Raw genomic sequence first — 26,478 nt, 5'->3', positions numbered from 1 at the left:
GATCTTCTCTGGTTGTGTACAAGTGTCTTGTTTTCAATGTGCGACATCGCAATAAAGCTGGTATTACAGCTTCAGTTGGGTAACCGATTATAAAGGAAACGAAAGGAAACAATTATTATGTGTACCATTGTTCACGAAATGACACAAAGACCTGCTTTTTGTTAACCAGCATTCTTCAAAATGAGCAACATAATGATTGTTGACTTAACACGCTTTGGAAATAATTTCTTCATATTTTTGGTGTTATCTGTCGTTTACATATCCTTCCTAAAACACAAAAGTGCGACCCTCTCCAAACATCTAAATTAGCTAAAAATTTAGGACATGTTACAAAACTTTATTTTCTAGAACCTATTTAGAATAATTTAAATGTAGCTTTTACCGTTTTTTTGTGGCATCCTTCAGAAGTGAGCGGTCCGATACCAATATTTTCGGTCAAATCTCCATTCAATTAACACGGGGAGTTGGCTAGCTATGCCTTGCCCTCACTCATATTTTACAAAAGTGCGACCATTTCTGAACATCTAACCTAGCTGTAATTTTAGGTCATGTTAGAGAAATATATTTGCTAGAAGTTTTGGAGAATAAATAAAATATTGGCTGGTTATTTTTCACACAGTGATGTTAACTAGGCAAGTGTCCATTCTCCCAACATACATCATTTGTTGAGGTCACACGTCAATGGTGAGAGCACTGTGTATTGTGTATAGGAAAACGGACAGTAACTGCAGTATGGTCGGAGGTATCGATGGCGAAAAACCTCGATTTTTGCAAAAGTAGCTTAAATTTGGAGTGAAATTCAAATGGTAAAGGAATCGACATACTTTTGAGAAATAATATAGGCAGTTAGAAATCAAAATTAACGTTCCACAATCCAGATATCGATAATGTAACATAACAGTGTTTTGTGGTACAAGATTCTCGAAAATTGTTCCCAAAAACGGGCTAATAAAATTTAATCGGTACTGTATTTGGTTCTTCCCCATGGCAACATTATTTCTTTGGTCGATTTGTAGTACAATACAAAAAGGAGAAAACAATCACTCGGCGTGGTTTTATACGGAGCGAATATTTGAAAAAAACTGCATGGAACGTGTTTTTGATCTTGTGAACATGGTGCGTAAAAATGATTTAAACGAAGGATTTTCAAACGGATTCTAAAAATTTGTATAAACACACAAATATAATGTTAAGATACATCCATGCTCCAACATTTGACTCACTGCGATATTTGATTGCTGAGAAAACGCGGTTTTAGAGAACAACTTTATACGTCTTTTATACGTTTTTTATACGTTTCTTCGTGTAACCTTAACGGACCATTATTTCTTGGTTTACAGTAAAGAAGTTAAGTATTATTATCAATGGAAATACAATCAGTGGTATTTTTTCATCAATTTTAATTAAAATAAAGGTAATTTGTATCATATTATTTAAATCAAATTGTCAAAAAAAAATTCACAATTGTTTTGTTATTTAAATTATTTTCCTCCAGGGAATTGTTGTTCGCCAGGTGACAAATTGTCAAAATAAATTTAGCTCATGTGTGCACAAGTGAAATTTCCCCCGATATTTTACAAACTATGCCTTACTGAACACCCAGCCGGCGCTCCACAAAGGTTTTTTGGTTCAATTAAATTCGACACCAACTGAGGAGGACCAAACGTTTTCCCACCATCCTGGCTGAAAGATTGTGCTCTTGGTTGAGATTTCCCTAATGATGTACGAGAGTTGAGGCATATGGAGTCGTCTTCGAGAAGAGCCGCCTGGAAAGAAAAAATTAAGGCAATTAACTGGTGCCAGGTGAGTTGATCCAGGAAATCTGAACAACAATGGGAAGGGGATGTGGAGTGACGTCATCACAGATCTATGACGTGACAACTGTGGGTTCATTAAGGGCTTAGACCACCAAATAACTTCTCCATGATCTATGCATGGATGAACATGAAAAGAGCTCTAGGCTCATTGTGTTATCGTGAACATAGGCATGATCCTCTATAGTGTCCGCTTCATTTACTTGCGTCATCAGCCCGCTGCCTTGAAAATTAATTTCGCTTCGAACGGGGGAAGGACACGTACGAGCCCGAACTTTACCAACTTAATTTCTCTTTTTTCAGGAAAAATACGCATAAAAAAATTGCAACGAGTGTCAACTTGTAATGTAATAATAATCTTCGAATGGAGATAAACTTGTTTTGCAATAGATATGCCCTTTAACGGTTACGATTTGCTTCGGTGAACTCACTGATTCTTACTGTTTATGAAATTAGGTGGCCTTCGACTCTACAGATTGAGTGAAAATGAACAGTCAGCAACGTAGTAACTAAAATGATGTGACAGGAAAAGCCTTTGGCTATAGTACGACTATAACGTGCGAACCGGGTGCGGACATTGTATCAGGATTGTTGATTCTTGGAATGTAATGTACTTTCAACACAAACAGGTTACTTTTAGAAGCAGTCTGGCCTACAGACTAGTTACTTTTTCACTCAATTTTACACACTGTAAACAAACAAACAAATATTGTAAAAACATACCGCAGTCTCATTGGTACTGACTTTAGTTCCCCCTGCAGTCGTTCCGGGCACCTCTCCACCCAAATACCATTTGTTGCCATGGTCATCACTCAGCAATACACCAGCAGTAAAGGAAGCTGAAACGTCATAACATTTATAGGATTGTTGAGTTTAATAATTTATCATCTATTAGTTATTGGGTAATAAAAATAAAAACATTTTCAATTTCCATTGTAACATAATTACGGTTTCACAACAATTTGACATTCTATGCTCAGTTCACCTCGACTTTGACCTGACCTTGAACATTTTCGAAAACGCTCAATCTGTAAAAACTGTTTTGCTGTTCCTATGGCGATCACATCCACCAAGTTTCATGACAAAACAACAAAATTATTGCGCTGGTCACGGTAGTCCTGTGACCTCTCCGGAAAAAAGCCGAGTGTTAGGTTTTCAAATAAACATTTTTGTGTAAAAACTGTAATGTCAGATAGGTAAAGGAATAAATTAATATTAACTGTGCATCTTTTATAACGATTTTTGGTACCCACTTGCTTCACAATTGATTTAGTATAGACTTTTGTATACACCATTTTTTAGTGAAAATGAACACTGAAAAGACGGTAATAAATTAAGTAAAATCGACATAAAACCCCGTCAAAAATTACCATGTCGTTGTTATGATAAGCTGATCTTTAAAATTTCTTAAAAATATCCAATCCAATGCCTTATCATCAGATATCAGTCAATATCATTTGTCCTAGAAACATTTTCAATAGGCTGAAATTCTCATTATGTTTTGTTACCTGGAGAGATTTGATCCTTTTTCAACCAAATCGACGGTAATAACTTTTGTAGTGAGGGATCAATATTTAACCACAAATTGCCTCAGGCAAAACTCACTTCCTGGCAACTAAATACCACACAAGGTCATTTTTATGTAACTCATTGACCCATTTGCGTTATATACTGCCTCTAGCTATAATGACATCCTTGTGATCTGGTCAACTCATCGTCAGATTCGAACCTCAGAAGGGAATTCAATTTTTGATCAATTCTCTCCAAGTAGTGAAACGTAATGTTTAAAAGGTCCCTTTATCTAGACCAAACTTCAAGAGAAGAGGTCTGATGTCAGCAATTTTAACATATCATCATTATCATATGTATTGGAATGAAGTTTCAAATGAACAATACATGTGTACTGTATGCGACTGTATGTCATCTCTCCTAATTATACCCATCGTCATGTTATGAAGGAGTGGGTTCGAAAGATGAGAAGTGAGAAAATTTATGACAAAAGGATCAAGAAGTTGGCCAAATGAGCATTTGGTGGGGAACTAGTACTAGTAATTAGTTAATATGATCCCATGAGGAGAGACAGTTCATTGAATTGTTTACCAATATTATGTAAGAGACCTGGGACAAAGGGACAACAGAATAATACCAGGGCCGTGACACTCGTATTCAAACCCTGTATAAAAAGTGAAGTCACTTAACGGCAGTTTGATTGACACATCGGCAGTATGTTGATTGACAGTTTTGGGTAGTTTGGTTTTCCAAGATGGCGCACATCGACTGCCAATTATTCAGATCCTTTCCAGCAAAAATACAGCTTATTTAGCCAGTCTTGTCATGGGGTCATCGAAGAGAATATTTTCCTAGCATATTGAGTTAACTCCTCAGCTATTTGGTTTTTCACGATATGATAGTAATGGAAAGATTCGACCAAATGTTCGCCGTTTTTCGCCATTTAATTTTTTTGGAAACGATGACGTAAACATGCATCATCTCTTCAACATGTGATACACTCCTACACAGCTCAAGCCATCACATGATCGCGCATTGAGTGTGTGACTGACTTTATTTGCGCAAACGAGTGGCTTATCCTATAGTATATTAGTACTCGAGAATCCTTGATAATACTTTTAAAAAACCTAAATGGCAGAATGTCACGATCGATGGTCACAAGAAACGATTTAGAGTTGTATGGGAAAAGGGAAACGCTTTGGAATCGAACAGTCTTATTTAAATGAGAAGGTCTATGATCAAACTTGGAGTTAACTGCATTGTGACATGCGTTTAATATTCATTAAATCGAAAGAAATTTGCACTAACTATGTAGGAAACGAAGTTGCGATTTCAGTGTGTACAGTGGCACATCATACTGCAGTTTACTGCATACTGCAGTTACTGTCCGTTTTCCTATACACAATACACAGTGCTCTTTCCCATTGACGCGTGACCTCTACAAATAGCCCTACGTTAAAAGTATGGGGATATGACTAGTTAACGTCGCTGTGTGAAAAATAACCGGCCAATATTAAAAGTACTCTTCTAAAGTTCTAGAAAATATTGTTTTTTAACATATCCTAAATTTTTAGCTAATTTAGATGTTTGGAAATATTCGTACTTTGGAGTTTTAGTTAATGTTATAGGTAATAGTACATTGCCTAGTTAACGTCGCTGTGTGAAAAATAACCGGCCAATATTAAAAGTACTCTTCTAAAATTCTAGACAATATAGTTTTGTAACATGTCCTAAATTTTTAGCTAATTTAGGTGTTTGGAGAGGGTCGTACTTTTGTGTTTTAGGAAGGATATGTAAACGACAGATAGCACCAAAAATATGAAGAAATTATTTCCAAACCGTGTTAAGTCAACAATCATTATGTTGCTCATTTTCAAGAATGCTGGTTTACAAAAAGCACGCCATTGTCTCATTTCGTGAACAAAAGTACACATACCATTGTTTCCTTTCGTTTCCTTTATAATCGGTTACCCAACTGAAGCTATAATACGCAAACTTTATTGCGATATCGCACATGAAAACAGTCACATGTGCACAGCCAGAGAAGATCCGATTTAATCAGTTGAGCTGTTTCAATGAGTGTTATCTTGGTTTAATAGCTTTTAATGGGGTTAAGTCCTGCAAAGGTCGAGATGAATTCTACTGTAGACATGACTGCATCATGGTTCATTTTCCTATACACAATACACAGTGCTCTCACCATTGACGCGTGACCTCTACAAACAGTGTATGTTATAGGCATAGGGCATTGCCTATTTAACGTCACTGTGTGAAAGATAACCGGCCAATATTGTTTGTACTCTCTGAAATTCTGGAAAAAACAGTTTTGTTACATGTCCTAAATGCATTAGCTAATTTAGATGTTTGGAAATATTCGCACTTTGGTGTTTTAGTAAGGAAGGGCACGCATGACCTGCAAAATTCCCTGTGTGAATCGAATGCAACTTTTAATGACTATCACTCACTTGTGGACCGCTCTCTTCTGAAGGGCATTAAAGCTAAACCACTTGACGGATATTTTTGTACTTGCTGTCAATCAAGAATAATGTATTTTTTTTGTATATTACATGTAGGCTAAAAACTGAGTAGGTGAGGCATCTGCAAATGTTCGTACCTCCCTGATATGTAAGTGACAAATAACAGCAAAAACAACTCCCATATCTGTCCATATTTGGTCAGTGGAGCAAGCCAGGGGATTTCAAGTTGGTGATTATTGATTGGCAAGTGCCATATTTGGGCATAAGTGCAGTCCACCAATGTGGAGGATGGGCGCGTGCTGTGCTAGACTTTATCGATTGATTTTGCAGGAGTAATTTCCTGTTAACCAGGTTTAGGTACTGCAAAGGTCGAATCATGTTTGCTGTACAGTATAACTGCACTATGTAGTGTACCAAACTTGAGACTTACTTATAGAACCGGATTGATCTCTCTCCACCGTGTAGCCAGGCAGTACGAGTCTTCCTGATTTCAATTGGATTCCATTTCCTGTGCCTTAACAGGTAGAATTAAAGAATAAACAGTATTAGAACAAAGAATATTGCTATCAAAAGTGGTACGCACCCGGGGTACGCACTCAAAAAGTTTGGATGACCTCCTGGGGCCAAATGTTATAAACTTACTGTACACAAAGAAACAGTGTGAGTTCATTGGACAACCACGAATCCGAGCAGTTGTTTTTGTACCGTAAGTTTATAATATTTGACCCCAGGGGGCCATTCAAACTTCTCTCAAATTCAATCAAATATAGGAATAATGTAGTGAATTTGCCTAAAATTGCGGATTTAGGGAGGCTGAATTTGATCTTTGTGGAGGACACAATTTCTAACTTTATGCAATTATTGTTCTATTATTATCAAATTTATAGTGGGTTGAGGTGAAATTTCCCAAACTTCGTCACCTATTGGCATTTATCACAGTTGAAATAACCTTGCAGTGTACCAATTTTTTGAACATGGGAGGAGCTTAAAATATGGGTCTTAAAATTGGTACGCACTCAAAAAGTTTGGATGGCCTCCTGGGGCCAAATGTTATAAACTTACTGTACACAAAGAAACAGTGTGAGTTCATTGGACAACCAGGAATCCGAGCAGTTGTTTTTGTACCGTAAGTTTCAACAGCGTTATCTCCTATATTTCAGCTTTTAATACCAAGATATGCTTGACATAAAAAAACCAAAGGTCAAAACTTAATGTACCTGGTATGAAAGCTCCAATATTGTTATCCGTGTCTTCAGAGATTTGTTGTGTTACGTTTACATGACTACTCCACGTTTCCCCGATATCGGTACTCTAAAAGTAATCCAAAGTTACACTAAATATTATTAGAAATTTTGCGTGATGACCTTTTTATGCCAACGTCTGTTATATAATTTGAATATAATAAAGTGTATTTATCAATATTAAACTAAATACATATCTATTAATAATACACTGATATCCCAAAGTAAACTAGTATATCAGTTGGGGGTAATTTACGGACGTCTTTGATTTCAAAGACGGGTCAGTGATTTCACATACGGGGGTCTGTGATATCACATACGTCGAGCTTTGTTGACAGCTGGGCACTCGATGCAGCACATCGGAACAAAGCTGAGTAAGAATAAGCTTTCCTATGTTTAGCAAATATCTACCTGTGCAAACATTATATCTGTGCAAATTCTGACAAATGGTCCCAGAACACACTTAGATTAAAATGGCCAAAATCAAATGTTTTGAAGTAAAAAAAATCCCAAGAGTACCCGAGCCTCAACTTGGGCTAGCTACAACCCTGATAAGGCCTACTCACAAAATTATTCCCACTGCGCTGGCACGTTCACCAAAATTACTAATATCGTTTGCGACTGGGGTTTGAAACTAGGGAGTATGTGATTTATGAGACGTCTCCGAAATATGATACTGTTATGTGACATGACGCTTCAACATTATTTGATATCAGAGACGTCTGTGAATTATGAGTGCCCCTGAACTGATATAGCTACTCTAGGTAGTCTATGTGCAAGAATTATATACATGTAGATTGGTGGGTAAAAACGTTTGCATAACAGAGGAAACTATTGCTGAAAATTAACGAAAATGCGCGACCACATTGCCCCCTATTTTTCAACTCCCTCTCACCAAAGGACTGCCTTGTTAGTTTGCTGTCACCATAATGACCCGATTTTTAAATGATTCTGAACGGATTTTAGATGTTAATAAGGTTTGAAAGGGAATCCGCTACTTCTTCCACAAATTTCACAGCACAGAGCTTGGACTTACATACAGAAGAAGTTCGACATTTTGTCAAGTAAGTTTCTAAGTGTGCCCCTAATCGTGGTTTGTATAGCATGGAGGCTATAGCTTTGTTTACAAGTAACCAATGACAGAGCCGCTACGATATTAGATTGAAACAGGTCACCGCTAGAGGCGCTGCATTTAAGACGCAACCTAAAAAGCAGACGACGGTGGACTACATTATTCAATGTGGCAACAGCCAAAAGCGTAAACAAAACAGACAATATGACGGCAACACTGCCTGCACGATGGACGCAATTATTTTTTCCCGGAGCCAAGATCCGTTTTAGCTCTATTGGCCGGGTGGCCCCATTACAGAAAAAAATGCACAAAATATATTTCCCAGTGCAATATATACATTTTCACATGAAAATAAATAATTTTAAATTCAAAGAAAAAAGAAGTAGAAAAATTTTTAATCATCGCCGGGGATGGGAATCGATCTCGGGAACCTTTGCGTGGGCGGCGAGATCCGTAACCACTACACCACGTAAACTCATTGATACACGTAGGGGAAATTTTCAGTATATATCGTAACATATCGTGCGTTATTCATACAAAAAAAATTAAAAAAACAGTACTTACAATGAGGTTCACTGGCGACCCTCAACGGATTTAGACTGATAAAATAGTGCTTAATAACATACGTACAGTTTTGGAATAATTTGAGACATTTTTGTGTTTACGTGTAAAACCAATGACAACGTCAAAATTGAGCCAATCTTGGCCGGCCCCCCCTGCTAAAAAGTTTATTACGAGACAAAATAGATGTGAATAAAGCAACTTCAGCATACACTTGTCATCTCGGACAGAGACTAGCTGCCTGCATACATAAGTTACTATTGTTTGGTGAATTTGTTGTATTGAACCATGATCTTTCCGAAATAAACATTCAGAGAACACCTCAAAGAAATATGAAATGTCCCATATATATCTTTACTTTAAAGTCGAAGCTGCAAGATAGGCTGACTTACATTTAAATTTGCCGGCCAAAAATGTGATATTTTTTACCCTTTTCTGGTAACACTTTCATGGAAAGGAAAAATTACAACAAACCGCGATAAAACGGACGATTTACAAGGAATTTCAACACTCGAAATGAAACGGTTTTCAGGTTATTATGCACAGACATTAGTTCTTATCTCAAAAATCAAAAAAGAAGAATACGTTTTATCTGTACTTTTATAAAAAAATTAAAAAAAGCTTCGGGACTTTTTTCTCTAATTTCGTACCACAACAAAAGAAGTACAGTACGTACATCTGACACATAGCATACATCCTTTTGGCCTGATATGGAACATAGTAGAAGGTAGCTATAGGTTTTTAACAGTAAGATCGGGGTCAAACAGCTCACAAAAGACTCATCCGATTCATAGTGATCTACAATCAATCGGCAAGCTGCGAGTTATTGATTTGTAATCAATCACGTATTGCACTCCCCCACGGTAACAAAAGGGTTTAGCCCAGGGTTGAAATCTCATCCCATCCCAGTCGTCATAAGCGAATTTTAAGTATATATGAATTGAAAACCTCTAGATGTTACCAAAGTATGCCGTAGATGGCGATATTTAAAAACCAGAAAGATTCTTCGCACAGGTCCAATGCGAAAAAGACGGTTGTGATTTGCATGACACATGCGTTTCTATTACCTGGTGTCTTTGAGGCGTATACAGATTTTAGGTCAAAGTTCATTAAGGGGTCACTCTGGTATAAAACTAAATAAAATTAAATACCTTCAAAACGGGAAAGAAAAAAAGCAAGGTACACCAACTTGACGTGGGGGAACAAGTAAAATACAGACTAGGCAGTACGTAGTGGGGGAACAAAATAGGCATTAGAAGAAAAAAAGTGTACTAGAACAAGTGATGAAAATCACTGAGCACATAAGTAGACAAAAACCAAACAACCAATGTAGGCCTAAAAACAGGCAAAGTTCGATGCTGAGTGCCAAAGTTTAATGGCCAAAAATTGCCAATTCCAGAACCCACGGAGGTGTCAGGAAAACAGTACAAAAGTACACTGGAGTGATGAAAATCACTGTGTACATAGTAGCAAACAAAACCAAACAGAACCTTCAAAACGCTTCTTCTGCCCCAAATAACGTAGTAGAGGGACACCATTTGCATACATGCATTGGCATTTGCCAGTCTATAGTATACACATATTTGGGGTTATTAAGGGGTCACTACCACTAGTGGAAAATTTAAAATGAGAATTCTTTCAAAACGATGAGAATTGGACAAAAGTATGAGAATGTAAAATTTTCTCATTGATATAAAATTTTCTCATCCAAATGAATGAGAAATATTAATTACCGTGTCAACCACCTGTCACAAGTGGTTAATTTTCTCATTTGAAACAATGTAACAGGTGGTTGACACGTTAATTGGTATTTCTCATTCATTTGGATGAGAAAGTTTTATATAAATGAGACAATTTTAAATTCTCATACTTTTGTCCAATTCTCTCATCGTTTTGAAAGAATTCTCATTGCAACGAAAACGAAAATGGTACTTTTCTCACAAATTACGTAGGACAGTAACTTCATTTTCACGCGTGCATTATTATTACTCCCCAGCAAACACAAAACCTTTTCGGCATCATTCGCAAAAGGTTAGACACGGTTGCCAGAAAAACGTTTAAATGTCGGGTTATATAAAGGTACAAGGTGCGAGATGTCGCCCCGATTTGACTGACACATTTGCCAAAAAAAATGAAGTAATTGCTAAAACAATTAAATACACTTTTTCTACAGAATCTTAATCTGAAGTCAAAAATGCCTACAGTGCAATTACTATGGCAATTTCTTATATGAAAAAGTGTGTCCGATGCTCTAAAATGGGTCGAACAGATTGTTTAAAAAATCCAAATTTGTTTAATATGGGCAGTGAGCACAAATAACTCAAACTTGTTAAAGCCAAGTGTGTTTGGCACATCAAATTTGAATTTCTCAAAATCTATACAAGATACAAGGTTTTAAGTGATATAATTAGAAACTACAGTCGATTTTACCCCAGAAGTGACCTATAAGCATAGGTTTTACTGTTATTTTCACCCTTAAATATTTTTTTCACACCCGTGTCAGTCAAATCGGGGTGAGTTTTTGAACCTTGTCATATAAACGTAAACGTTTCAACAATTTTCAAAAACTTTTTTGATAACTTACTGCAAACATTCTAACATAACGTTATTTAATTGTTGACAAAATATTTGGGAAAAAATGTTTGCAGAAAATATTTTTCAATAACATTTTGAAAGCATTTAAAAAATATTTTTGTAGTGAGTTTTCATACAAAACGTTTTAAAACGTTTTTAATGACCTTTATATTATAACCCGACATTAAATGTTATCAAAACGTTTTTACCAAAACCAAAACCCAAAAATGTAACGTGTTTAAAGCGTTTTAAAAACGTTTTGTGTTTGCTGGGTCTGTGTATATTGGGTGTACACAGATTTGGAGTCACAGGTTATTAAGGGGTTACTTCCGGTCCGAGACCAAATACCTTCAAAATGCCTCTTCTGCCACAAATAACACAGCAGAGTGCGCCACTTATACACATTCATTGACTTTGGGTTTACTGATTGGGGGTAAAAGGTAATTAAGAGTCATCCATCATTTTCAGAAGGTAATGGAAAACGATATTAGATTTATAATTGTTAAGTTAATTTTAGAAAAGCCACCGAGGAGGTGCGTATTTGACCTTACCTTAGTCAAATGTATTGTAGCATCTGCGAAATGTTTGTAAAAGAGTAATATTGTGTTTGTCTGATGGTCAATAATTGGCACAGGATTACATAATCTAAAAAACAAACACAAGATTTATACAGTTATAAACTGAAAAATGAACTTTAAAGCTTTAAACAATTATTTCCGTTGAGTTTGTAACTTTAGGAGCTCTATAGATTAGTTGACTTCTGACGTCAATGTCTGGCAGTATGCGCACGCATCATCACAATTTCCATTGTCTTTTGCCTGGCAGTATGCGCGCATCATATTTTGTTCAGGGCTCGTGTTTTTAAAACTCCCGCCCATCACAATAAGGCTATTGAACAGTGTAGTGGTTGCATGGGGTTCACTCAAGCATATCGATATACAAGTCCCTTGCATTTGTTGATAAACATTGAGGTTACCTCATCTATACATACTTGCATACGGAGGACTCCCAACCTCCAAACGTGGAGTCATCAAGATTAAGGACGCTGTAGCCCGATCTCGTAAGACCAACTCCTCATATGAATAAATGGTTTCATTAATATTTTAATTTTAATATCAATACGTCATACATCATGTATTTAGTAGAGTAACAAAGGTTTGAAAGTGTTTTGCCGAAAATTTCGGCACAAATTGACTTCCTGTAGAGAAACCCTAAATCCGCGTATTTCGAAAACTGTTCGTTGAATCAGGAATAATGAATATCGGGATGGGTGACTGAAATCTCACGAGTCGAGAATTCGGATGATGATGCAGCTTAGGTCTAGGAGGCCGGTCGAGTGCAGATCCGTCGGAACTCGCTTTTCAATACGGAATAAATGCTAACTTCATCGTGACATCATCCAAGCAGTAAAGTTCATTTCCCATTGAAAAAGCGTTATCCGACGGATCTGCAGTCGACTATTCTGCTAGACAATAGTCGGCCATTAGAGCCATTTTGTTTCCTACATGATGTTATTCACGTGTCATTATACTTTACTGTCTGTTCAAATAGCTCAGATTCTTGTATTTTTAAGATATTTGAGAAAAATGTTAGCACAGCCTTGTGCGGCCCAAACACGTTGAATGTTTTTTAATCAATATCAAAAACCCTTGATACAAGAGTGGATTCAAAATCTACCATTGTACACGCACAATGGTAGATTCCAGACGCGTAGCCATGAATTCTTGATTGGTCGGATCACCAACCTGTTAAATAAAGATGAAAGTGGTATCTGAGAGGCTTATGCCCCTAAAAATTAGGCAATTTTAAATATGATGGCCCAATTGAAGCCACTTGGTGTACTTTTTTACACTATTAGTGTGTACAATTTTGTTGGAAAATGTTTGAATTATTTTTAAAATGGACCATTTTTCACTAACATTACTTTAAAAAAATGCCCACCAGTAAATTATTTTGCCCATGCAGTATTAATTTAACCTGCCCATTGCCCAAAATTGGCCACCAATTATTATGTAAATAATTGTGCTTAAATATATTGGGCACCATACCATACAAAATTGATTTAAGATCCGTTAATACAACTTAGACCAGGAATAAATATCAAAGAGTAATTTCCACATAAAATCTGAACGCATATCGCGCATTTATGGAGCCCATAAAATTCAAGTTAAAATCTTGATTTGAAACAAATTCACTATACTGTAAGTCAAGAGTTGTGGGAAAATTCCCTTGTATAAACATTGATAGCGGCCCTAACAAAAGGTTCTCAACATGGTTGTTCATCACAATATGAACCAAAATATTATTGATAAGGCTGAAAGCCACTCAAGCGCCCATAACTCGACCAAATGATATCGTAGAGCATCAAAAGAGGCATGATGCAGTCATGTCTACAGTAGAATTCACCACGAACTTTGCATGACTTAAACCCCATTAAAAGCTATTAAACCAAGATAACACTCATTGAAAACAGCTCAACTGATTAAATCAGATCTTCTCTGGTTGTTCACGAAATGAGACAATGGTCTGCTTTTTGTTAACCAGCATTCTTGAAAATGAGCAACATAATGATTGTTGACTTAACACGGTTTGGAAATAATTTCTTCATATTTGTTGGTGTTATCTGTCGTTTACATATCCTTCCTAAAACACCAAAGTACGAATATTTCCAAACATCTAAATTAGCTAAAACTTTAGGACATGTTACAAAACTATATTTTCTAGAATTTTAGAAGAATACTTTTAATATTGGCCGGTTATTTTTCACACAGCGACGTTAACTAGGCAATGTACTATTACCTATAACAGACACTAAAACACCAAAGTACGAATATTTCCAAACATCTAAATTAGCTAAACATTTAGGACATGTTACAAAACTATATTTTCTAGAATTTTAGAAGAATACTTTTAATATTGGCCGGTTATTTTTCACACAGCGACGTTAACTAGGCAAATCCCCATACTTCTAACGTACGCTATTTGTAGAGGTCACGCGTCAATGGTAAGAGCACTGTGTATTGTGTATAGGAAAACGGACAGTAACTGCAGTATGGTATTAAAATGCGCTTTATATACATTAAATAAGTTTTTGTCATATATTTCAGTTCCTGATAATCTGACCATCTATAATCGTTTCGATACTTTCTGGGTTGAGATTATTTATAGCCCAGTAACAACAGTAAGAGTGCTCGATACCAAGGTAGAGCATGAAATATAACTAACGTTTAACACGTTTAATTAATCAATGCTCTGCGTGCTAGCCATGCGCTTCAACGGAAAAAGTTGAAGTTTTGAAATATTTTTTCAAAATATCAAGAGCTATCTTAAGACCTACTGAGCCAATACTAGGCTTGTTTGTACTCATTTTAATGCATTTTTCATGCTGATTCCAAATATGGTCATGACAATTTATATTTCTGAAATTTTTGAATTAAAAAAAAAATTGAAACATGTCGTCTGCAGTCGACACCCGCGTGAAGAGAGTTAATTAAGCAACCCAGCTAACACGAAACGTTTTCGACATCATTCGCAAAAGGTTGTCGGAAAACGTTTAAATGTCGGGTTATATAAAGGATATATAAAGGGTATAAAACGTTTTCATAACATTCAAAACATTCTTTGATAACCTACTGCAAATATTTCAACATAATGTTATTATTAAAAGTGTTGACAAAATATTTGGCAAAAAATGTTTGCAAAAAATTGTTTACAATAATATTTTGAAAACATGTTAAAATATTGTTGTAGTGTGTTTTCATAAAAAAAAACCGTAAACGTTTTCATGACCTTTATATAATCCGACATTTTAATGTTATTAAAACGTTTTTACCTAAACCAAAACCCGAAATATAACTTGTTTAAAACGTTTTAAAAACATTTTTGTGTTTGCTGGGACAGATGATGGTGGATGCGATATCGCTATTTTTGACGTCGCCATTGGATTAACACATAATCATGAAATCTTCACAAACAATTCTAAATTTGTTATGTGGTGTCAAAGCAAAATTATCTTACTCTAAAACCGTTGGGGTTCTGCAAAGTACCCCACTGCAAGTATGTTAATTGTCCATTTATAATCGCTAACCGTGTATTGTGAATGGGGCTGTCAGCCCTGTATCTTCGCCAGCCTCGTACGTCCGTGTTGCGTGTCCTATGCCGCCTGTGCTGGGATATCATTACAGCTACCCTGGGTGTCACGCCATGCGTAAGCAATGGCGATCATCACACGGCTGGTTGGTTTGCGTGTATTGTTGCCGTGACGATACTTGGAAAGTGGTCACTTCTCTTATTGATCATAATAATCGTAACCCTCATAACAAAATTCATTATTCATAACAGAAGTCATTCTTACACGTTTCTCATTTGCAATTTTGATTTTCTGAGTAATAAACCCATAATTAATCAAATTTCCAGCCGCATTTTTCATTAACATGATGTTATACTTAAGAAACACATCCAATGTGAACTATTTATAGGGTCAAAATTGCAATTGGCAATTTTGTTATGAGGCTGACGATATTATTCGAGTGTCAAAATTCTCGTCTATGCACAAATTGCATTCAGTGGCGTAGCGACGGGGGGCGCCGAATTGACCAATTCAATTCAGCATCGATTCTGTGCCCCCTCCTAGCGATGAAAGTCAACGTTTTTCCGCGCGAATTTCAGCACAAAATCTTTTGAAAGATCAATTTAAGACCGACATTCAACCATTATAACCAAAATTAATGCATTTCCCTGATTAGTGGAAACTGTGGCTTTAGGGCAATTTACTTTCTGCCTACAATTGCAGGTTTTTTTGGCAATGCTTTAGCTAAAAGCTGTTACCGTTGTATGTGCTATAGCCAGTGTCTATTATGTTCTACAAAGAGTTGGGGTCAGCGGTCATTTAGTGGTCACTTCCGGTATGATACCAAATATCTTCTTATACTGCCAATAACATAGCAGACGTACACATGCATTTCACTGTAGCGACCACAACCGATGTCTAGCTCTTTCTTCTTTCTGCGCTGCGTACCTGTTTGTTTGTTTGTTTGTTTGTTTGTGTGTGTGTGTGTGTTTGTTTGATTATTTGTTTGTTTGTTTGTTGAATACCGTTAGTCCATAAGGACACACTCTAACAGCTTGTAATTTCATGTGTGTACAAACACAGAGACCATACATAAAAGATGCACAAATCAGTCCAATAAACTTATACTAATATCAGTCAGTCTCAGCCAAGAAGGCCATCAAACCGCATGCTGGCATTTAAGAAGGAAACAGAAAGAAGCAAAGAAAGACACTTCCAACAACCACGATATCTTATTGAAAAATAACACTTTGATGTTTTCCACAAGTTCATTTTACAAATCATATAGTTTTAAAACTTGCTTGATTTATTGTTGTTAATGAGTTATTTACGTTTTACAACATTTTTGTTGTTTCGGCGCTCTTTACAACATCACACCACATGACCTACAAAAGTATGTCTGTGATATTTGAATTCTTCTTCACACTCGCTATGACCCGGGTCGCTATGAAATAATCAATGCAATTTTGCCAAAGCACTACCATTCGCAAGATCCTGTGAACTTTCTCTCGAATTAAAAACGGGGTTCGGCGACTTTAGATGTGCGTGACGGTTTCGTTCATTTAAAACAACGGGGATGTCCTGTCAAAAATAACTGTATTGTTTCAGAAAAAAAGATTTTTACTATTATACTAAACTGAATAAGAATGAGAATAAAAGATAGGATTTTGTCTTTTGCCTATCCAATATCGTGTCATATTGGATGGGCTGACCAATATTTTGATCGTAGTTGGCCAGTCCATCCATTATGACATGATTGATATTGGATAAGCAAAGGACAAAATCCTATCTTTTATTCTCTAACTATACGCTGACCCCGGATGTAGAGGTCAAGGATCATTGAATAGCATTAACAGACGTGACTCACCTTGCATTCTCGCTGGCAATGACTTGGATCTCACCCCAAGTAACCTTTGACCCATCCAGAGTCCCTCTACGTAACACTACATCCATCAGACTCTCATCTGCATGAGCATACCGACCCTCACAAAATACAAGGAACGTTCCTTGGTGGTAAATAACAATAGGAAGCCTGAAAAGGTACGGATATACGATCAAGTCAGTTTTGAATTTTAAAAAAAATCATAGAAACCGGTTTTTTTTCATCACAAGCTAAGGGGAGAGGGCCCGGAGAGAACATGGACCCTTCCTACTTAGAATTTACAAAAGATTGGTTTTGAAAATGTGACAGCATTCAGTGGTTTTACTGTTTAACATGTTTAATAACCCTTAATAACTTAAGTATATAATCCATTTGCATAATTGAAATTGATGTAAAAATAAAAGTTCACAAGATGCAATCTTCATTATTTTCCAGAATGAAAGCTAGAAGGGCTGCCTTTGATTTATGGATAATAAAGAATAGTTTGTGGATACTTTATTTTTGCCGAAATTTCAATTCCAAGTGCTTCCGATTTATCGGGTTTTGAACCGTGAGCATTATATTGGTACACGCAAATACATAGGAAGAGCTTATTTCCAAACCGTGTTAAGTGCACGAGATTCACTTTGAAGAAAATCATGACAATGAAAAATAGTTAGATTTCTATCAAATAATCGTGAAGTGAAGGTGACATACAGGGTGAGTAAAAAAAAAGTGCAATAGAGTAAAGAATCGATATTTATGTAAGAACCACTTTGAACTTTCCAATTATTGAAAGTTTCTATAAATGCCACACTCAATAGTCACCTGTTGTGAAAAACTGAAGTCAATCACATCTACCGTTTAATTTTTATGAGTCCTTTTGCTACGATACCCAATTTCATTATTTGTCCACGAGGTACCATGTATTTTGAATGAGAGCACACAATGCACGATAAAGGCACCAGCTCTGAAACTGACTTTAACTTAAATAAGGTTGATTTTTGCGTTATTTTAATTTCTTTTTTCTTTTCAAACTAACTTTTTAACATTACTTTAAGTCCTTCATACCTCACTCGACTCCAACTCCAGTTTTTTTAATCCCGGTATGTCCAACTTACTGAATATTTTATAATTCAATCCACTTCAATTTGCGCGCATTTCATTTCGACATTTGAAGAAATCCGCCTGCAAATGTGTATGTTTTTGATAGAGAATAAACATCTTTAAAGTAAAGGTAAAATGAAAATAACAAAAAATAATGTTTCTTTTCCTTAAACAAGACCAAGGACAATAACAATTTGGGTGCTCCATTTTATTTCAATGCCAATGAGGTTAAGAAAATAGCAGTTGTTCCAAATCTACCTTACACAAAGTGGGCTGACTTTCAAATTTTAGATGTTTCTTGGACAAACATTAAAATTGGGTATCGCTATAAAATGTGTCATAAAAACAAAACAGTAAATGCTAATTCTTTGGTTTTTTCACACAAGGTCACTAATGGATATATCATTTATAAAATGTTTTAAAACCTATAAGGTTCAAATCGGTTCTTAAATAAAAATGGATTCTTTTCTCTATTGCACTTTTTTTGACTCACCCTGTATATAAGACCATAAAAACATGTTAAGTTAAAATCTGGAGATTTTTGATTCTTTAATGAATTAATTTGTTTTAAAAATAGCGTGAACTTTTAACACAAAATTTTAACACAAAACGCAATTTTTGGCATGGACTTAACGTATTTGGACACAAAACACAGTATCTGTAACACAGGACTAACTATATTTTTGCTCTGAAACTAGTCTTAAAATTTGTTATAAACATACAAAATGTGATTCTCTTTACTATAAAACACAATCTTGCCACAAAACACCTTGCATCTTGAACACTCCCTTCAGCCTTTCTTTTTACCAAAATCAATCGCCAGAACAAATAAAGGCCGGTCGTTTCTCAGTAAATAAAGCAGCTACAGTGCTCTAAGTTGATATACTAGTAGTACTTGAACATTTAGCTCCATATAAAGTCAAATGTTATAAGCCCAGGGCCCCGAATGTTAACACAAAGGGATGACTGTTTCTCAGCTAGGGCCTGTAAATTTGTGTACACCGATAAAATGCGGGAATAGCCGTATTTGTGTACAAATAAATTGCGACAAAAAAGTATCGTTGAGTTGAAAAAAATCTTATTTTTAAAACTAAACCATATTTGAGTAAATTTATTTTTAACAGATGCACTAGACGAAGTATAGTTCGCATAGATGCACTAGACGAAGGTCCGGTTTTAAAAGTGACAAACTGGCCTATTCACGCCTGATCGGGAGCATGCACAGCCGTTTGAGACAATAACGGTAGCCACACAAAATATTGATAGGATCAAAAGAACTTGAGCAAAAGGACCTAAACAAAACTGAAACAAATGAACTCAAAAATTAAATAAAAATTGTGAAAATTGTGAAGTCCCTCAAGTTTCCTCCTTCTATCAAATACATCCTTTGGTCAATAAAACAACAAAGCGATAAAACAACAAAGGCCGCAGGACCCATATGTTGCACACTTATGGGTCCTACCCCGTAGATGTGCCTTTTGCCCATCTTGGCCCCAGAGGTCAAAGGCCACGGGCTCCAGTGGCCCAAATGTAAAAATACAAAGCATGTCGTTTCTCATCAAATAAAGAAGCCTCAGGGCTCCGAGTTGGTGCACTGGTAGCCCCAGGTTTACTCTATAGACAAGTAGGGCCTATACATGAGCCCCATATGTCATATGTTATGGGCCCAGGGCCCAAAGTGTTAAAATAAGGAACGACAGATTGATAAGGATGGCTCTAACACTACAAGGGCTCATATATTGTACACGTATGGACGCTAACTTGTATGTGCCTTTTGTCCATTTTGGCCCAGATGTTCGAGGCTAGGCCCAAATGTCAAAATAAAGGGCTGTCATTTTCTCAGTAAATAAAGCAGCTACAGCACTCTGGGAGCTGATAGCATTTGAGCATTGTACATTACCGTGTGTACATGACCCCCACATGTCAAATATAATGGGCCACAGGGGCCTAAATGTTAAAACAAAGGGCCGGACGTTTCGGAGCTCAGACTTACACTAAGAGCACTTGAGCATTGGGCTATTCCAGAAAATAAACGACCACCCCTATAGAGGGCAAATCTGTGTTTAGAAAGAACAAAACTGGAATTCCAGAGCACATTTACAAAATTAGTCTGGAAATCCAGCGGTTTCTGTTATGTTTTTTATTATAATTTTCAGACACCATGAGCAAAAGAACAAAAAAGTATGGAATTCCAGACAAATTAAACTGTAGAAAAGTCTTGAATTCCAATGCCCTCTATAGGGGTGGTTGTTTATTTTCTGGAATAGCACATTATAGTGTTATATGTATATGCGCCCCATTATGTCACATTATTATAAATTGCTATACGTGTACAAATACGGCTATACCCGTATGTTATTGGTGTACACACTATAGCCTATATTCCTTATTTGCTGTAAAACGGTCGTCCTGTGTTTTTACATTTGGGCATAGATTTGATTTGGGGCACTGGGCCTATAATATTTGACCTATATGGAGCTCATGTCCACACGCTAAGGTACAAGGCTCAAGTACTACCAGTATATCAACTAAGAGCACTGCAGCTGCTTTATTTACTGACAGTTACTTTTGTTTTGGCGTTTGGGGTTCTGGGGAAGATAATATGCTATTATGAGGCTCATATATTATGTAACAATTCAATGCTCAAGTCCATTCAGTATATCGTAAATTATTTCTGCTTTGTTTCTTTCTTTTTTTCCTTCTGTCTTTTCTTTTCTTTCCTTTTGTTTAAGATTGGAAGTTTGTTGAACACAAATATTGAATAATTAATTATAAACAAACGTGTTCCATTTTTTCGCCCAATCAATATCTGTTGCTGGCTCGACCGAGTGAAAATATTTTGTTGCTATGGTTGCTGTTGCAAACAACTCGGTACTTCTATGAAACGTTAAAATCGATTATGGTATACGCTAAAATCGATATATTACATGGTAGGTTAATGTGTTGCAGTTGCAGACAGATGGATGTGTGTTGGTCAGGTTGGATAATATTTATTCACGATCATGTGTAATTTTGCAGAATGTTTAAAGGGGTGGGCATTTACCTCAGAACGCCCAGATCGTGACTGTACACACTTTTCTACACATGCAATTTGGTATAGAAAACTGGGCCTAGTGATAACTTGTGCGGTTTCTCATGGTTTGGTTTGGTTTTGTGGGTTTTTTTTCAATATTTCGGAAATTAAAAAAAAACCTAATGATCCGGTCCGACTGCCTGCCCATGAAACATTGCACGGGCCTGCAGCATGTTGTCTGCGCAGACAAAAATGTATCCAAAATGCAATGTTCTATTTCAAATAGGCCGTTATATCTTGGTTTAGAGAAAAGAATTAGGTATATTATATAATATTATCAGAATTATTATTCAGAATGCAATTTGCTGTGCCTGATGTGCTAATAAGATACTGTGCAAAAGTGGGTGACCGACCCCTTAACATATTAAAATGACATTTAAAATAGACATATAAACTTCGGTGCATGAGATCGAGAGTATCTGTCGGAATTAAGTACATTTTGTAATTGCAATAATCTTAAATCAAAAAATGAAAGCGCGTAATCATGGTAAGTTACTAATCCACGGTTGTTTGATGCATATAGAATTGTTAACTAAATGCAAACTATAGATGGCGCTATTTATCCTAAATCATATTTCTTTATTTGCACGGGGTAGGTGATTAATACTGCCATTAAAACAGCTGGAACAGGTGAAACAAGCAACAAGGAAATTTTATAAACATATTTCATCAAATAATAAAAGGATCTGTATCTGTATTAAAAGCTTGAAAGAGTAATTTCCAGTAACTAAATAGCGCCACCAATTTTGGCATTAATAGATACATTTTATCTCCGAAAAAGCTATAAAAATGCTATAAAAGTGAATAATTTTGTAAAAGAGGGGAAATCAAAGTTGAGAATGACTCAAAAGCATCTGTATACATTGGCATGATATCACATTTAGCTGTTTAAGCCTAAAATTTGGTTGTACATGATGTTTTGTTTGAAAAACTAATAAATGATCCCATCAAACAACCGTGAATCACAAACACAGAACCGATTACTTATTATTATTAAATCAAACCTTTCCGAAGATAAGGTTCAAATTTTAAAAAGTCATCTGGGTATTTTATTTACACAATAATAGAGTGCAATGTGTGCTTTATGATCAATTTAAGTTTTGCAAAAATGTTCTTGTTTATTTAGAGAGTAGTCATAAAACACTGCTCGTGCTATTTATCAATGCTGGGGAGACTGGAGAGCCCAAAGTCAAAATGTCTATAATCAACACTGAATTGGGGGGGGAAGGGGTAGCGATTTACATATATTAATTGCGGAAGCAGTTCAAAAGTACAAACTTCAACGTCTCGAGGATTATCTATTGAAAACCACACTGCCATTAAAGTCTCTAGAAGTCGAAGTGAACGCAAAAATCAATAGTGAGCCGTAACATTATGAACTAAAATAGGCCTACGTCAATTTCAGAACAAGAGTTTCAACATTTCCTCGAGGCCTCAAGACTACAAAATATCCTCCTAGGTATTATCTAGTTAAAAGACCAATTATTGGAAATCTAATTTGGTTTGGGTAACTAACACGCCACATGTTATTGAAAATTACTGATTGAATTAGGTTTTGTGTGTGTGCTCATGACGTACACAAACTCAGTTTCCAAAATGGATTTCTGTAATAACTTCAACGACAAGGGGATTAAGTTCCCGTATAAATGGTCTGTTTTTACTAGAGCGACCAGTGTAGCCTACTTTTGGAAGAGAATAGCAGGTGCATACACATGATTTTTGAAAGTCATATAGGTTGCGTCTCCTACGTTACCCTCCCCCTGTTGGATTTACATTTTAGGCCATTTTTGCGATTTGTTTGTCATTAATGTTTCCCCTTGAAAGTAACCCCACCCTCATAAAAGAAAAATCAATCTTGATAATGCCACTGCGGAGGGCGAAACAAAAGTGATCAGGGTGGGAATGGGATATTCCGGGGATATTATAGGAGGATTCAGTTTGAGAGAGCGAGGATGGATGGAAAGGGGAAGAGGAGAGAGAGCTAGTATAAAAATAATATGATAAGGAGATAAGCGCTGGGTCCGAACATAATCCCTGTTAAGAAGATGATCTCCTTGCGAGTTCATTCATACTTATTCAAATGAAGCGCCTAAGCTAGCGTCTTATGTCTGGAAGTGTGACCAATAGCCCACTTGACAAAAGAGTGACAGTTTGATGAAGTCGTCCATTGCTACACTTGTCCCAGAGGATGATTTAAGCACTTCCCAGCAAGTCTTGCGGTTAGCACAGCTGTGTGAGTGAACATGACACCACTGCCCGCCCACTGCATACACACGTGCATGGTTAAATTTGAATTTGGACTGATATATTTACAATAAATACACATTCAAAATGCCAGTCGATTTCACATTTTATGTTATCTACAGAAGGTGTGAATTATCCTTCATGCATACATCACTTTAGATCTGAAATCGACCAAGTAATAATGACACACGGGCAATTCTAAAACAACATCTTTTGCACAGAGTTCAATGGGATTTGAAAAGTAAAGTGGCAGTTGAAACTCTAGTGATAACACTTTTACAGTGCATGATGGGGCTTCCTTAAATCATCCTCTGCACTTGTCCCGAGTTAATTGACAAGACGCTGTTGGTGCAGTAACCAATCAGATGTTTGTGTTGAAGTAAATTTGAGCAATAAATTCAATCGATATGTGAAGTTGCCGTGGAAATTGAAGCAAAATGTCAAAGGATTCTCAGTTGATCATGTTTATTCCTTAATTATATCCTACGAGGGCTGGTCAATAAGTTCCCGCAACTATGGTGTATCTCCGCTCATGCATGACTTGGATGACTGTTACTTACACTAAATACAAGTTTGTACTTTTGTCTTTCAAAATAAATATGTATTAGCGATGCTGAATACTTGATTACGTAATGACATTAGCATAAACACAGTAGTGTATGGGCACTGCCTGATTTATGGTGAAAAATAGTCAAGAAAATCTTGCGCCAAATTGAGGTATTGTTACATAATTCCAAATAACTCGAGAATAAAAGTATGGAATCTGGCGCGGTTTTTGCAACTTTGTAGACCGATAACATAGAAATGATGCTGTTTACCATTTTTATTAAAGAAAAGGGATCGTGTTGAATATCTCCAATTTTGAGTAGGCTTTATCACATATCGATCTTTACATAATAAGAGATAGAAATATTAATCGATGACAAAATTTAACAAATGGTACCTGGTTTGATTGGGTATCTACTGATTATTAAAAAGGGAGATCCCAGTGGTGAAATCACAAACATTTCTTTCTTAATAAACCTTTGTTTTCAAAAGGTCTTGTTTTTGTAATCAAAGTAGCACACCATAGAGAGGTTCTGGATTGAATAAGAAATTTGAATTTCGAAAGGTGTGTCTAATGCTAGCATAAGACTTGGTAAAGCAATTCACTCACACAGCTACTGTTCCGCAAACATTGTATTAGTCGTATTTTTAGCCTTTTTTTGATGAAATTTTACTTTATTCATACATTTTTGGTACTTTTAATCATGCGTACCATCTACGCATGCGCACATTTCTATTTTTATTGCAACAAATTCTATTGTCCTGACTATGATCTCTCATACCATACCAATAATCATGTTTGTTTTTGTTTTATTTTGTAGGTAATTTGGATTCTTTCTTCTACCGTGTGGGCTCTTTTCTCCAGATTTTCACACCATTTTTGTTTGTCGTTAAGGCCTATTTTTGGTGAAATTCACAGACAGTCCCTTTCATGATCTGTTGACTCAAATGTCCTCATACCAAAAAATAAGGCTTGTAAATTGCTTTGTTCCTTACTTCTGCTTCTTTTTATTGCACGTTCCTCAACAACAATTCAAATTTCCCGCCAATGTTGACAATTGTCAGTGTACATAAATTATGGCAATGACTTTATGCAAATGAGATTACGTAATTAAAGGTACTCTGATACTAATAAATTGTTGTGTGTTTTGAAAGACAAAGGTACAAACTTTATTGATCGTAAGTAACAGTCATCTAAGTCATGCATGAGCGGAGATAAATAATGGTGGCGGGATATTATTGACCAACCCTCGTATTATCCAACTCACCGAAATACGGTATAGCCCTTTTGATTCCTTTTGAAGATATCTGCAATTAACAGAAATGAAATGAAGTCATGGACATCTTTCATGGACATCTTTCATTTTCACACAGCACTTAGTAAACAGTCATATTTCTAATTGAATACATTTCTTGACCAAGTTGACATAATCCACTTCAGGAAAAAGGAAACATTAAATTCCCCTTGCTTCTTTTGATGAAACAATATTAAGACTAATAGATGGTCATTTTTGAAACCTGGAGTAATACTACAATATTCAATTTGGGTAAAAAGGTTAAAAGAGGCAAATTCAAGGCGACTTGTATAGCCGGATTATCATTGGAATGCCAAGTATGCCTTCTAATGTTGGGATACATTTTTCTCCAGATGTTTATCCATTGACACATCAATTACACAATTAAGGTCCCCGCCCCAAACTAAAAATTCACAATCAAAATCATTCAAATTACAAGCTATGTTTTAAAAAATCTGGATCATAAACATTCGGCCCATACACGTTAATAAGGGTTTATTAATCTCTGACCATTAAGATTGACATCCAAAATAATCATCCATAATAATCGACCATCATTATCACAATACTTTTTTCAATATCACAATTATTTTAAAAATTATTTTCAATAAAGATACAAACTCCTCTAGCATTAGAGGCACCATGAGACAAAAACAAATATTATTATTTCATTCATATGTGATGCGATCAAGCAAAATCAGTCGGAACTCGGAAATATTCACGATCAATAGATGAATTGCAAGAAAAATATAAGCAGGTTTATTTTGCAGCCAGGAGAACGAACACCTGCAATGTGTGCGATTGGTCCTGTCTCCAAGGCCACGCACATTCATAGAGTAAAATACCAGCGGTATTCGCTGTAGTAGACCGACGTCACTTCCTGCGGAGGTCACAACTACTTCCGTAGTGATGGATCAAGCGGTTTGCACAACGCTATACACTGTACTCGTCCATGTTCTGCTGTTTGAAAATCAAGTTTTAGCCATTTCTTAATATGTGTTTCACTGTCTAGTAAGTTATTGCAAGATGTTTTTC

General features: G+C 36.1%; 1 protein-coding gene across 1 annotated transcript in view; it reads right to left on the bottom strand.

Moving 5' to 3' along the window:
• Positions 1–26,478, bottom strand: part of LOC140157425 (sialidase-4-like) — a 56,229-nt gene that overhangs the window by 13,460 nt on the left and 16,291 nt on the right. The window contains exons 2-8 of the mRNA XM_072180619.1: positions 25,417–25,456; positions 17,185–17,349; positions 11,800–11,893; positions 7,018–7,111; positions 6,231–6,314; positions 2,538–2,653; positions 1,593–1,766 (exon numbers count right to left, since the gene is read on the bottom strand). Of these exons, the coding sequence (XP_072036720.1) occupies positions 1,593–1,766; positions 2,538–2,653; positions 6,231–6,314; positions 7,018–7,111; positions 11,800–11,893; positions 17,185–17,270 (648 nt within the window). The 5' untranslated portion in view covers positions 17,271–17,349; positions 25,417–25,456. The remainder of the gene's footprint in view (positions 1–1,592; positions 1,767–2,537; positions 2,654–6,230; positions 6,315–7,017; positions 7,112–11,799; positions 11,894–17,184; positions 17,350–25,416; positions 25,457–26,478) is intronic.

The sequence above is a fragment of the Amphiura filiformis genome, chromosome 7 (assembly GCF_039555335.1).
Source record: "Amphiura filiformis chromosome 7, Afil_fr2py, whole genome shotgun sequence".
NCBI lineage: Eukaryota > Metazoa > Echinodermata > Ophiuroidea > Amphilepidida > Amphiuridae > Amphiura > Amphiura filiformis.
Note: the sequence above shows the minus strand (reverse complement) of the source record. Positions and strands in the feature narration are given on the sequence as shown.